The sequence below is a fragment of the Sturnira hondurensis genome, unplaced genomic scaffold, assembly GCF_014824575.4.
Source record: "Sturnira hondurensis isolate 20B ecotype Veracruz unplaced genomic scaffold, ASM1482457v3 Scaffold0021632, whole genome shotgun sequence".
Classification (NCBI taxonomy): Eukaryota; Metazoa; Chordata; class Mammalia; order Chiroptera; family Phyllostomidae; genus Sturnira; species Sturnira hondurensis.
In genome coordinates this window covers 4,620,331-4,634,480 of record NW_028094263.1, presented here as the reverse complement: position 1 = coordinate 4,634,480, position 14,150 = coordinate 4,620,331, and the positions used below count along the sequence as shown (strand labels likewise).

Genomic DNA, 14,150 nt, shown 5'->3' with positions numbered 1-14,150 from the left:
GTCCTTCCCAAGGGTGCCCCGAGCTTGTTTTATGCAGGAAAGACTCCTGGACCAGAGAACCAGACCCTAGAGTCGAGGCCTTGACCCTTGAATGACCACCAACCAGGCCTTCAACATGGGGGTTGGGAAGGAACCTGTTACTTCCTCCTCCCTTTCATTTTCCCGGAAAAAAGGAGTCTCAGCACAGTTATTTACAAAGATTTATTACAGCACAGGAGCAGTTCAGGTCTGGAGTCAAGGAAAAGGGGAAGGGAGCAGAGCAGCTGGAGGACAGGAAGGACCTGGCTCCCCTCAACGTGTAACCCCTCTAAGGATGTATACTAGGTGGCATCCCTGGCCCCAAAGCACAAACAAAATGCAACGAAGCATCCTCTGCCAGTCCATCTTCTAGGCACCCAGGCTGGGGAGCAGGGGTGATAGGGGAAGATTTCCAAAGTGTGGAAACTGCGGAGAGGGACGCCTGAATCCTCAGCCCTAGTAGAAGCCAGTAAGAGGGGTAGTGACTGGGAATCCCCCCTAGAAGATGAGGGGATGGAGAAGGTTCTAGGGCACCTACAGGTTCTCTGTACCTGCTTTCCTCCTATCTTAGGGTCCTGCCCTGGGGTTTTCCTGTGTCCAAGGGAGAGGGTCTGGGAGTAGAATTGTGAAGGACGAACCTTTGTCCTTTGAGTACTAGATTTTCCAAGCAAGCTCTCTCACGTCCTGCCTCCCACTGGGTGAATAGAGGAATGAGTAGCAGAGGTAGGTGTCAGGCAGCAAGTGCCCAGGACTCTGGGCATCAGCCAAAGGTGGGCAAACAAGCAAAGACCAATTTTAGTTGTCTAGAAGTCAGAAGCCACAGCTCTAGCAAGTGAGGGGAAGGGTAGAAAATTAGGATGGGGACTGAGTGGGTTTCTGGGAAACAACGATGTCCCCTCCACTTCCTTATGGGAGATACAGGGCTGAGTGCCTATGTGCCAGGCACAGTGTGTGCAGGGCGCCGTGGGTCCTCCCCGGGCTCTGCAAAACACGCAAAGGGATTCAGGGACTGAGCATCCCTCCCAAGATCCCAGCTCCATCTCCCTGTACCCCACCCCCAAGCCTCACCACTTAGTGTGGGGTCTTCCACTTGGTCCTCAGAGCTTCCATCTTTCTGGGGCTCATCCAGAGGGGGTGGGCGCTCCCAGGGCCCCTCCAGACCCTGGCCACAAGTTGTCTTCTGCCCAGCTTGGGACGGGGAAAAAAAGTTGAAGCCACAGACTCTGAGTATCCACCCATCATGGTATAGAGAGAGCGCTGGACTAGGACAGCTCTGCTGGTGACTAGCCATGTGATTTAGATAATTCAGTTTGTTACTTCTTCCGAAGGGGGGTAGTAAGAGGGAAACTGTGTAGATTACCTTAAATAAGATAATAGTCCACACCCTCCCGAGCCCAGCTCGGGCCCCCGGAAGTCACTCTGGGAGTAGTGGCAATAGATATAGCTCCTTAGTAGTCTTGTCATTTGATCTGCTCACTGCCCCACTGCTCCCCCGCCAAGGGAACAGTCTCCTCTCACCTCCTCTCCACCTGTTCTGGGGGGTCTTAGTGGGCATTGACAACTCCTCCAGTGAGAGCTCTTGCTCCCACGGCTGATGCCCTGAGGACCAGAGAGGCAGTGAGGAGGCCCAAGCCATTCTGTATTGGTGTAAATACTAGATGCATCAAGCGGGGTCAGTCAACTGGTTTCAATCCCTTAAACAGTGGGACCATAAAGTTTTGTGTGCACTAGGAGGAATAGATGTGGTACAGCCTTCCATGGCTGGGCATGGGACCCACAGCCATGAGGGTCTGAGATCTTCCTGCCTAGAAATCCTCTGGGCCTTGGGACCCTCTGTGGAGATTGTTGAATCTGGGGCCTCTGGCTCTGAGGCCATCCGTTAAGGTCTCCGGCCCTTCCCAGGTAGGTGGGGTTGGAGGTGCTGAGGGCCAGATTCTTGGTTCTTGAATCCTAGATTCTCTGTCTAGACACTAGAGGGCACCCTCTCACCTCAGCCTAGGAAATAGGAGAAACAGGCCCAAGGGTCCCTGAGAGGACTTATCAGCCTCAGCCTCCCAAAGGAGACTATATCCTAGGTTCAGAAATGCAGGTGATGAGGACATTGGACGCTCTTCGTCCTCCACCTCTGCATCTCCTTGCACCCTCTCACCGCCATGAATGGGAGTCCTTTCTTGGGTCCAGCCCCAAAATTCTTAGGGAAAAGAGGAATTATCAGGAGAAACCTGATTGGGGGAGGCACTGAGTCAGGGATGGGAGCAGCCTAGGTGTTAGGTAAAGCTGTGAGGCATCGCACAGCATGAGAGGATTGGGGGGGGGGGGTCTTTGTGGTATGATCGCAGTTCACATGTGTGAGGAACTGAACTGGGAGGGGACTCTACCTGACCCGTGGTGGTTGGACCCAGGCTTCATAAAAGCTCCTTCAGCTTACCAGACCCCCTGCTGCCCTTCAGGATCTCAGCCTGACTGTCCTCCTCCTCCTCCTCCTCTTCGTCCTCCTCCTCCTCCTCTTCTTCCTCTCTTGGGTAGCCCAGCTCCCGAAGCTCCCCAAGCTCATCCTCTTCCTCTGAGCCCTGGTTCTCACTCAGGTTGCCGATGGACTGCAGGTGAGACTCGGCAATGCGCTGCACAGCTGCCAAAGGAGCACCCCAGAAGACAGGGTCAGCCAGGCCCAAGAAAGAGCCCCTGTAGTTGGAGAGGCCCATGCCCAGGCCCCAGCCTCCTTCCTTGGGCTGAAGGCCAAGTTAATCTCAGGGATCTAGTTCAAGAGCTGAAGGCCACAGGCCAGACCAGGGCTGAAGCAGTGGGAGGCAGACTCCTGATCATATTTGGCTCCTGAGCTGTCCAGAGACGCTGGCCCCCCAGAGGCTGGCAGCAGGCCCTAGGGCGCCAAGCTGGACAAGACCAGGCGAGCACAACAGCAGCTTAACATTCCCTGGCTGGGAAGCCTGCTTCTCCAAGGACCTGGTACTGGACATAGCGTCCACCAGCTACAGCCCTGGGCAGAAGGCACAGAGTCCCTAGGTCAGAGCCCAAGGGATCTGTGCCTGTCAATTTCTGGGGGAGTGCCCAGCCAGTTTAGGGCTGTCTGCTGACCCCAATCCTGCCCACCCCTATTGCTTGCTGGGCTTGGCTGACACCTCCTGGCACTGCCCCGTCACTGATGCCACCCCATGCACCTCTGCCCCAGTCTCCAGGAGGCTGGAACAGCTCTGAGACAGAGGACGTAGTAGTCTGCAGCCAGTGAAGTCTGTGCCTGGGGATGTGGCGTGCTCAACACGGCCCCCACAATCTTGACCCACATCCCCAAGCTTCCAGCTCCCTCTGTGGTGACCTAGAAAGCAGCAGACACCACCCACCCCCCCAACACCACCAAGGCCTGCTGGGATAGGGCCTAGGAAGGGAACTGTGTGGGCAGCTGGAGAGAAATTTCCAAAAGATGGAAAGGACCAGGCGGTTCGGAGAAAGGGGCTAGGGCTGGGGGATTGTGGGAGAATGGCAGGGGCTGAGGGGACACTGTGAGGAGTGGCTGAGGCACAGGCAGCAGAAGAGCTGGGAGCTGGTGGGGTTTTTAGAGCGTTTGGGTCACAAAACTCAGCCCACAAACAAGATGCTGGCAAGCTTAAGGCTGGGGTTCTGCAGCTCCATCTTGGTCTGCAGGCAGCCCCGACCCTCAGAAAGCCCAGAGAGGTAGATCCAGGCTGGAAACCTCCGGTGCAGAGAGCAGGGCACCACATTCCTGCCAACTCGGGGACAGGCACAGAGGGTGCATTGTTTGTGCCCGCTGCCCCGCCCTGCCCAGAGCTCCCAGCCCAGTGCCTCCCGCTGGCTCTGGGCAAGCTACCCAGGCAATAAAAGCACAATAAATGGCCCTGCCCCGGCCTTGGGGACACTGCAAAACTTCACCTTGAGCCAAGTATGAGAGCTCTGCCTCAGAGAGACCCCCTCAAGCCAAGAGGCAATGTCGTCCACCTTCCCCCAGGGGCCCTTGGTTCCTTCCCCTGCAGACCTTGATCCTGCCAGGTGCCTTCCCTTGCCCAGAAAGGGGTAAAAGCCTACAAAGTTGTGTCCTTCAGGTACAGAAGGGTCCTCTGAGGGTTGGAGGGAGGGGAGAAGGGAGGAGAGGGGGCGGCAGCTCCAGCAGCCTCCCTCTCCCCCAGCTGGAGGAGGAGCGCTCAGCTCAGTTCCTGAGCCACAGTGACAACAATAGGGGTGCACAGGGCCTGTGCTGGCCCCGTGAGTTCCTGCCTGCGTGCGCAGTGCCTCGAACCTCTCAAGGCTCTCTGGGGTCTCCCCCTCCCTGCTGTCTCCTTTCTCTTCTTCCAACTAAACTCCCCCCAAACCCCCCTCTCTCCCTTGTTAAACTCAAAGGTCTCCAGCACAGCCCACCCCCCAATTGCCCGCACCTGACCCAGCCCCCTCCCACTACTTGCTTCTCCCCACTCAGACTCTGCTAATGCACAGCTCAAAGGGGCAGTGTGGGTGGGGCACATTTCTGGCCACTGCAGGGTGCCCAGAAAGCCTTGGCCCTGTGCTCCTCACCTGCCCTCTGCCCCGTGCTCACAGTCAAGAGCCCAAGAGATGGTTTTTCCTCAAGTCCACTCCCTGCCCCCACAGCCCAGGGTAAGAAGGAGGGATTTCTTATATTCTCTTTAGAGAGGATGCCATTCCCGTCCCCACCCCATGCCTGCTTCAGGGCTGGGCCTTCCTCACATCCCTGCAGGTGGGAAGCCCTTCCAGGCGCTGAACCACACCGCCTGTTCGCTGTCCCTTCATCTTCCTGTCCTGGGAGAAGAGGAAGAGCCCCTGCCCATCTCTCCCCTCCTCCCAGCCTGTCTTCTCTGCTCCCAACCCTGGCAAGCAGGCTGACAGGTGCACCTGTTGATCTTGGCTGGTGCTGGGAACTCATTAAACCCACCAGGAGGGAGCTCTCAGCACACCCTCTGGTCTCCCTCCCTTTCTCCGTGGGAGGAGGGGGCTGGCCAGGGAGGAAGAGCCTCAGGCGATGTAGAGGCGTAGAGGCGAGGATGTAGAGGTGAGGATGTAGAGGCGAGGATGTGAGGATGTCGAGGTGAGGTGAGCGTGGAAAGGCTTCCTAAGGCTTAGTCAGGAAGAGACCCACTTCGTACTCCACTCAGCCCTCTCCTCTTCCAAGTGCACTTCCACAGTGCCCCACTTCCGGCCAAGTCTTCAGGCTGGCCCTAAAGACCCCTGTGATTTCGTACTTCCTCCCCCTTGCACACCTTCTTCCCTCTTCCTGGAATGCTCTCTCCCAGCCTCACCTGCTAGTTGAATTCCTATGTATTGTTCAAATCCAGGCTTAAACATCCTCTCTTCTGTAACTCTTCCTGACCCTTTGAGGCAAGGGCCCTGAGATGGGAGGGACCAAATCTCACTCCCTTATCTTGCCCAGTGCCCACCAGCGAGGCCTGGCGCACAGAAAGGAAAAGCAGGAAGAAGCGCCTGGCGTGCAGACCTGTGCCTCTCGAGTTGATGCCCACTTGCTAGCTCAGGCCAGTCCCCTCACCAGCCTCTGGTCACCTCCATTTTCACAAGGCCGCATGACGACCCAACCGGCCTCTAAGCAGGGGTTACGGGGCACAGGACAACCCTGCCCACTGACAAAACCTCAAGACTTCACCTTCCTCCCCCAGTGTCAGCCCAGGGCCAGTGGTACAGGGACAGCCAGACTGCTGGGTGAGGGATAGTACCTTTCAGCGAGGGGGGTGTGTAGGCACAGGGGTTGGTTCTCTTCGACTTGAGGTGGTGCCCCTCTCCTGAGGCTCTCTGCCAGGGAAGATGCCAGGTTAAATGGGCTCACTACAGGCCCCCCCTTCCTCTCCCTCTGTGCCATCCCACCAGAGCAACCTGGGCAGACTGGGCTAGGTGTGGCTGCCCCTTGGCCCTGCGCCACCCTGTTGCTGTGGCCTGGTGCAGGGCAGGGGCCCAAGGTCCTAGAGGCCTCACCCCAGTCTGAGCAAAGACAAGAGCAGAGAAGGATCTGCCCGTGACATCCTGACACCAGGCACTCTCCCCAGAGGTGCCGATTGATATGCTAATGTGTCCTCCTGGGTGGCACCCTGTGTTAGTTGGGAAGTAATCCCAGCCAACCCACCACATTCCTCCTTCCAGTTGCCCCTGGAAACTCACCTGGTGGGGGGAGGCCTCTTCCTCTGAGGAAGGCCGTCAGCGAATTCAAGGGAGGAGGAACGGAGACGGAGACAAGGGAGAGAGAGGGGGAAGGGAGAAAGAGAATCTGAATTGCTTTTCCCAGATGGTCAACCTCCAGGAAAAGGGAGTGTGCCCTTCCTTTCTAGTGCTGGGAGGTGCTCGTTAATAAATGGACTCAGGGAGAGTTGGGATCCCAGACTTTACCCGCTCCCTGCCCCCTTCTGCTCCATCTTCTACTCAGGGGACTTTGGCAAGGGCCCCAAGAAGCCATCAGAGTTAGGGTGGAGCCGGGGCAGGGGCAGGGGCAGGGGCAGGGGCGGGCCCACCTGGTGAGGAGTGCTCAGAGAGCCGGAACAGCATAGCAGGGGTTGGTCTCCTGCGCCGGATCTAAGGGGATGAAGAACGAGGTGGAGAGGTGGGAGGGGGGCCAGACACCTGCAGCACCCCCCCAGCGTTCCCTCCCAGGCAGCAGGGAACACACAGTGCTCTGGAGTCTCCAGGGAACCTGTGAATCAAAGGCTGTCAGAGCTCAAAAGAACTCGAAAGCTCTCCCAATCCCCTCACTTCACTCAGGGGAAAACCTAGGGCTCAGAGAGGTTCGGCAAGGTGCTCAAGGCCACCTCGCTCCAGCCCCTGCGCATCCTACCCCATGGCTAATCCACAGCCAGCACCTCCCTTTCTATCATCCCTACCAAGGCTCTTCCTTTCCTGGTTTTTGAAGACATCAGACCTCGAGAGCTGAAGCTGACTGTGTGGAAGGTGCCCATGGGCCATGGTGCCCACGTGGCCCTGCCCACCTAAGGTCAGCTCAAGGGCTCCAAAGAAACTGGATCCAGCTGCAGAGGCCAAGCCGGGACACTGCAGCCACCTCCAGACTCACACAGGCGCTCAGGTGCGGCCCGAGCCATGGGCCCCGAGCTGCAGGCCCACAAGGGCCTAGGAGGGCCTCTCACAGGGCCTGGGTCTGGGTCCCCCTAGCAGCCTCTCTCAGGCTGTGGAACTCTAAGCCCAGTCCTCATTTAAAAAAAAAAAAAAAAAGCCAAGTTGCCCTGCTTTGGTGTGCGAGCCAAGCTGAATAGTAAGGATGTGGGGTGGAGGGGGCACAGCGCACTCCCAGTCACTACCCGTCCCCCAAGCTTGGCAATCAGACCAGCTGTCAGTTAATTAGGTCCCCTCTGAGCTCCAGGGAAATGCACCAAGATAACCAGGTGATTTCAGCTGAAACTGCCACCTCCCCCTGCCAGGCTCCCAACACAGCGGGTCAGACCAGAGGCGGCGTAGGCCATAGACCCCACCGCCACCCCAGGCGCTCATTGCTCAGCTGGGAGTCCACTGAGACGCAGCAACAAGTGGGTGGGTCTAGGTTGTGGGGGGCGGGGCCCTCTTCTCTCCGTCTCCCTTGTCCCCAACTTTCGGGGCCTCCCAGCCACCAGGAAGGCTCTCCCAGAGACCTCCGTTGCCCCCGTGAGCAGGTCTGGCCTCTTTGATGACGGGTCACCCCCGCCCGGGTCCCGTAATGTTGTGGCTCGGTCTGGAGCCTCATCAGGAGGTCAGAACAAGGTTGTGGCGACCCCAGCCCAGGCAGACGGGGTGGCACTGGAGGGGCAGGGCCGTGGGGCAGAGGTGTTGGGGGTCCTCGCTCCACACAGCGGGTCAGGGGATGAGGTCTCTCACATCCGACCGGCGCTGGCCGGTCCGGGGCACAGCGGGCCCGGTGGTAGCCGAGGGAAGGAGGACGCGTGCTCGGTCTGGAGGGTAGTCCCCTTCCCCGTGCGGCCTGAAACGGCCTGCCCCGACGCTCCGACGCTCGCCGCCCGGAGTTCCCCGGCGCGGGGATCAGGACCGAGGCCCTGGGAAAAAGTTGCGCGAGTCTCCAGCGAACTTCGGGCGCTGCCGGGTCGAGACGGCTCGGGACTAGCCGTCGGCCGCATCCCGCAGGCCAGCGCCGACCGGGCAGCGCCCGGAGCCCCCGGTGCGTGCGGAGCTGCCGGGGGTGGGACACGGTCCCCTTACCATCTCCACCTGGCGGGGGTCCAGCTGGCTGGGGGGCGCGGGCACGGAGAACTGGATCTTCTTGCGATCCTTGGGGTCCATGGCGGGCGGAGTGGTCGGTGGGGCTGGGCCGCGCGACTCGGGGTCCCGGGCTGCGCTCCCGGCTCAGCTCGCCCGCGCTGCTCCGGGCGCGGCGGGTGCGAGAGGCGAGGAGCGCGAGGGCTGCGCGCGCGCCGATAAAAATACCGCGCGCGGGGCGGGGAACGCGCGGGAGGATGGGGTCGCCGCCGCCCGGCCTGCCCCCGGGCTCGCCCGCCGCGCGCGGTCAGCGCCTCGGTCCCCTCGCGTTTCCACCCGTGGGCTCCCCGGCTCCCTGCGTTTCTGCCGCTTCCCTCCTTCCCTCGCTCTCCGAGTCCCTGCTCTGCCTCTCCGCGTCTCTGTCGGTCTGGGACTGACTCCCTTTCTCCCGGACTCAGCCCTCTGGCCCCCGCCCCGGGGTCCCCAGCCCGTCCCCTCACCTGGGACTGGCGCCCAGGGGCGGGGTGGGAGGGCTCAGGGAGAAAGTGGCCAATGGGCACCGAGAAGCGTGTTCTCCCAGGGCGGGGCGGGAAGGGGGGGAGTGGGAGCCAGGGCCCCGGGAGCAGGCTGGGGGCCCCCTACTGCCACCCCAGACCTCGAAGCTGCATTATTGATAGAGTCCAGCGGGGGGACAACGTGGGGAGGCTGAGGGGGCGGGAGAGAGGGGCCGAGGGACTCTGGCGTTAACCCCCTCCTGGCCCGGGTACTCGAAATGTCACGGGGAGACCCATGAGGTCGTGAAAAGAGTGCCACCAGCATGTCACGCTGTGAATGGGGGTGTCCTGGAAAGCGAGTGTGAGAGAGCGGGCTGTGCGTGGGAGGACACGTGTCAGTCATCAAGGCGGGGTGTGTGTGTGTGTGTGTGTGTGTGTGTGTGTGAACGAGCGTCAGTGGCCCTGTGGTGCCTATGGCTGGGGAGTGGGGGGGGGCCGTCGGTGTGGTAAGAGTGCATGTTAGTCTGTGAGTAAGTGTGTCAGAGTGTCACGGATGCAGTGTGAGTGGCAGGGTGTAGGAGGACTATGTGTGTATGAGGGAGGGTGTGGGTGTGGGGGAGGCTGTCAGAGGCTGTCAAGGTGATGGGCATGGGTGCGCCAGCTCGCGCGGGCGGGGGGGGGGGGTTGGAATGCTGCACCCACAGCTCCAGCCTGTGCAGCAGAGGGGAGAAGGTCATAGTCCTGAGCGAGGTGCGCTGGACACGTGCCCTGGACTCCCGTGTCTCCTGCCTTGCTCCCCAGATCTGACGGGAGGGAGACAGAACCCGGCGGGCGGACCAGGGTCAGGGGGGCTGCCTGTCCCAGTACACGCACCAACACAGGTGTGGGTTTGGCACATCCACATTCAGGAACAGAGCTGAGGGGAGCAGAGTGTGCTCCTGGATAAGGTGTGAGCCTCTTTCCCTCTGCAGAGGTGTTTGTGTCTCTCTGGAGGGGAGAAAAGGGGGACTTTCGCCCTGTGGGTTGGCTTGTCCCCGTGTATCTGTCCAGGCCCTGGGTCTCTTCGCAGGAGCCCATGTTGCCCTCTGGGGGCTGTGGGAAAGAGTCTGGATCCCACTCTGTAGCACTGATGGGGTGTGAGTACAGGTGTGTGTGTGTGTGTGTGTGTGTGTGTGTGTGTGCGTGCGCGCGCGCGCGCACTCACACATCTTCCTGGGGCTCTGTGTGTGTTGGCTGTATTCTCTCCTGGTCACGCTCAGACCTGGATCAGCCAGGAGCTCTACCCAACCTCCAGCAACTTTTCCACTCTGGCCCCAGCATGCCGGGTCCTTGGCAGAGCAGGGGGAGGGAGCAGGAGGACAGAGGAGTCCCCTGGAAATGGGGTCAGGGGCACGATGCCGTGTCCCAGAGTCAGTGTTCACTCTGGGGTGAGAAAGAGGGTGGCAGGAGGGCAAAGCTGTGCTCACTGCAGCCGAAAGCCCTGGCTTCTCAGCTCCACGCCCCCCAACCCCAGGCCTGGCTCAAGTCGGGCAATGTTTGTTGACTTATATGCTTGTCGGGAAATAGCTGGGTGCCAGGCTGCTGGCCCACGGGTGTGGGCAGCCCCTTACTTGGCCCAGACCCCTCTTCCAGATGGGGTGTGGTAGGGAGAGGCAAAGACCAGTTTGGCAGTGCCTCGGGAGGGTAAATAAGGAGGTTCTGAAAGTCAAAAGGAGCATGGGAAAGGCGCTGCCCAGGCTGTAATCTGAGTGGCCACTGGGCCAAGGTGAGGGTGAGAAGCCTGTAGCTTCCGGTGCTGCAGGGTGGGAGGGCCCTGGGGTGGGATGAAGGGGACAGAGGACAGCTGGGTGGGTACCGAGAGGTCAGGGACAAGGCAGCATCACCACCAGTTGCAGAGTGGAACCCCTGGGAGATGAGATGGCCCTGGGACCACAATGGCTGGGGCTCATTTGGCCAGGGAGGACTCCTTTGTGAATATTCAGAGTCTGCCCAATGGGCTGGAGAGCTCGGAAGCCCTGAATCTGGGAAGCTGCCCCTGACCAGGCTGGGGCAGCTGGGAAGGGAGACTCTTCCCCTACAGCCAGGCCTGGAAGATGGACTGTTTGGGGTGGAGGGTGAGGTCTTCACCCTCTTCCCTCAGCCTCTCTGGCACCCACAGCTCTGGCTGCTAAATCCCAGGGTTAAGAGGGGTGGGCAAAACTGACCAGCGGAGGTTCAAGTACAAGGGATGGACAGGAAGGAGGTGGAAGGGAAGGAAAGATGACAGGGAGAGACAGAGAAAGGAGGAGGTAGGAAAAAGCCAAAAAGAGAGAAAACACGTGTGAGAGATGGAGAGACAAAGGGAGAAAGACAGCGTCACGACCGGCTAGGAGAGGCAGAAGACAGAGATGGAGAGAGAATAAAAATAGCTCAGCATTAAGATAATTGCAGCTCACAGCTCTGCCCTCCGTCAGGAATTAAATGAGGTTTTATTACTTTGATTTTTCTCTCCTGGTTCCTACGCAACTTCTCAAGAACTTAGGGAAAAGTTTTTCAGGTGGGCGGCCAAGGGGTGGGGGCTGTGTGGGTGACAGAGGAGGAGGGGACAGCACTTCTGCAAGTTGAGGGAGTGTGGGCAGGGGCAAGGGGTGGGGAGGGGCTGGTGAGGGGGGCGCAGCAGGGGAGGCAATCGGGGGGTCAGGCACATCCCAGAGGGGCCCAGAAGCAAGGGGCCAGGGTGACCTCCCTTTTCTTTGACTTAGAATTAATCATATGCAAATGAGATGTAAAAATAATATGCCACTCTTCCGGTATTATTCTTGAGTTAGGAGCACAGCGCTCGGGTCCCAGGAACAAATTCAAGACCTCGTTTGACATAACTCCAATTGAACTATGGGTCTTTCTCCTTGGATTGACAAAACAGTGTTTATCACAGGGTGTCTATTAATGTGCCGTAGGTCTGAGCACACTATTCTGAGCACACAATTTCTCCTCACATCACGGACTGGTGCGTGCCACAGTGCCCAGCACACAAGAGGAACTGCATTCCTGTGTCCGGAAGGTGAATTAGGGAGGGGGAAGTGAGGCTTTTGCCCTCTCTCTGGGAGGTGGGGAGAGTGGGTGATCGGGAATATTCCATCCTTCCCTGAAGCAAGATACGGGCTCATGGACAGAAAATAAACTCCGGAGCTGGGCTGACCCGAGGAAGAATCTCAGGTCTGTAACTTCCTGTTGGACCTTAGGTTAATTTCTTAGCCTCTCTGGGCCTCAGTTGCCCTGTGTTTTGAAATCCACCTCATAGGTAGCTGTGAGAATTCAATAGGAAATTAGCAGAGCGCCGCAGGAAAAGAGGAAGACCAAATAGGAGATGTATCGACTCCACACAAAAACCCCCCACAGATGGGAGTGTTCGGGGCCTGAGCGGGGCTGTCGAAAACAGTACATTGTGGACGTCACTCATGCACAGGGTCACCAGGAGTCAGAGCCAACTCAATTGCACAAACACATACACACAAAAGCCCCAGTGGAGTGCGAGGCTCCTGGCAAGCTTCAAGGAAAGTTCTGGCTACTGTGTTCCAGGGGCACAGCTCACAAAGGGCCAGCAGGTGGCGGAATCGGCTAGGGTTTGGGCGGCCGCATGGCTGGCACTGGGTGTCTGTAGTCAGGCATCGCATCCATGACCTTGGCACCACCCAGGAGAACTGAGCTAGCTGGGTTGGCAGCAGGAAGCCCTGGAAGCAAACTCAGAGAAGCTGGGGAGCCCTAGCTGGTCGCACTGGGGCGTCTTTCCCTGGCGCTGGTGGTGTGATGGGGGCCTGGGCAGGGGGGGAGCATTCCAAGTCCTACCTCTGGGGAGAAGTGGGTGGGGGCACTCTCAGCAGGGACAATGGTGGCACCAGGACAGGAGGGGAATCATCTTCGACGTTCATTCACACACACATTCATTCATCCATTGTGCATCCCTTTGCTCATTCAGTAAATTCCCATTGGGTACTTAAAAAAATCAACTTTATTGAATTAGAATTTACATGCAATGAAATTTTAAATATGCATTTCTATGAGTTCATGAAAATTGTGTAACATGTGAGCACCACAATTCAGAATAGACCACTTCCATCACACAAAAATGTTCTTTTTTTGCCCCATGCAAATTAACCTCCCCTCGCCCCTCACTGGGTGCACCCTTAGTTTCAGCACACTATTTCGAGACATATCCTTCCTACCACTTGTCTTTGCATCATCACTTGCATCCCATAGTGTCCCAAATACAGTAGACACTACATGCTTTAGAGGGGATGAATTGAGAAATGAATAAATGGATGAATACACAAGTCCAAGAAATTGACTAAGGGTGAAATATATGGATCATTTACTGTGCTGGGCACTGGGCTATGTCCTTTTTATGTATGAGGTCTGTCCAGAAAAAGTCCATCTATTGTTAATATAATGAGAACAGTTTATGTGACATCAATGTAACCTGGCAGCCGAGGAGAATGGACTAGAATATGCATGTGTGAACAAGGACGACCTCACTGTACTAATCAGTGGGGGTGGTAGATGCTGTTGAGTGACATGTGCACAGTGTGGCCATTGCATTCAAAATGATGGAGTGAGTAGAACAAAAGAATCTGTATCAGATTTTGCATTAAGCTTGAGCACTCCTCTGTGGAAACTATTTGGATGATTCAGAAGGCTTTTGGGGACGATGCAATGACCGCAGCACAAATAAAAGTCTGGCACAAATGCTTCCAAGATGGTAGAGAATTTGTTGAAAGCGATCCACGTTCTGGAAGGCCTGCAACAAGGAGAACTCCTGAGAATGTTGAACGTGTACAGGCTGCCATCAGCAAAGATCAGAGACTGACAGTGTGAGAACTAGAGGCTGATCTGAGGATTCCAAATGCTACTGGGAAAACTGTGAAGTCCCAAGGTGCCTATGTTGAAGGGGACTGAGGCGTCATTGTCCCATATACAGCGTTTCTTGTATCTTCTTCAATAAATGTCTATTTTTCATAGTGTGTGGCTGGATACTTTCTGGACAGACCTTCACCTCATTTAATCCTCATTAATATCACTCCATTTTACAGATGAGGCAAGTGAAGCTCAGAACTTTTTGACCAGGGCTTGCGTTCAATCGCAGACAGTCTGACCCCAGAGCTGTCACTCTACGGTTGCCTTTAATACATTTGGGAGGGGGAAGCGGAAGGTCGCTTTCATATATTGAACCGACCTCCTTTGCTCAGCGCTGGACCTGGTTTCTGTCTTACCCAGTTTAGTTTGGATCCATCTGAGATTCATGGAAAGGTGCGGGGAGGAGAAATCGATGTGCCGAGGCTGCCCTCTGGTGGCAGACATGAGTACAGAGGTATCCGCGTCCTTTGGCGCCCCCAGGTGGGAAGTTGTTGAGAAGAGCGACCGAGTCAGAAGCCCGTAGGGGGGCAGCCTCAGCCCCGGGCACCTGGAGACCCCCTGCTCTGGCCA

At 57.6% G+C, this 14,150-nt stretch overlaps 1 protein-coding gene across 1 annotated transcript; it reads right to left on the bottom strand.

Annotated features, from left to right (window-relative positions):
- Positions 1-184: 184 nt before the first annotated feature.
- PPP1R1B (protein phosphatase 1 regulatory inhibitor subunit 1B) lies at positions 185-8,638 on the bottom strand. Its single transcript, XM_037033360.1, has 7 exons — positions 8,200-8,638; positions 6,513-6,573; positions 6,166-6,188; positions 5,727-5,802; positions 2,447-2,647; positions 1,087-1,206; positions 185-999 (listed from the first exon to the last, which is right to left on the bottom strand). The coding sequence occupies exons 1-7, from the start codon at positions 8,278-8,280 to the stop codon at positions 950-952; spliced, it is 612 nt and encodes a 203-aa protein (XP_036889255.1). The 5' UTR covers positions 8,281-8,638; the 3' UTR covers positions 185-949.
- Positions 8,639-14,150: the final 5,512 nt, after the last annotated feature.

Coding starts and splice junctions, on each gene's coding strand:
- PPP1R1B (XM_037033360.1), bottom strand. CDS start 8,280: ATGGACCCCAAGGATCGCAAGAAGATCCAGTTCTCCGTGCCCGCGCCC. Junction 6,189..6,512: donor CTCTGAGCACTCCTCACCAG/GTGGGCCCGCCC, acceptor GGCCTTCCTCAG/AGGAAGAGGCCTCCCCCCAC. Junction 5,803..6,165: donor AAGAGGCCTCCCCCCACCAG/GTGAGTTTCCAG, acceptor CTTCCCTGGCAG/AGAGCCTCAGGAGAGGGGCA.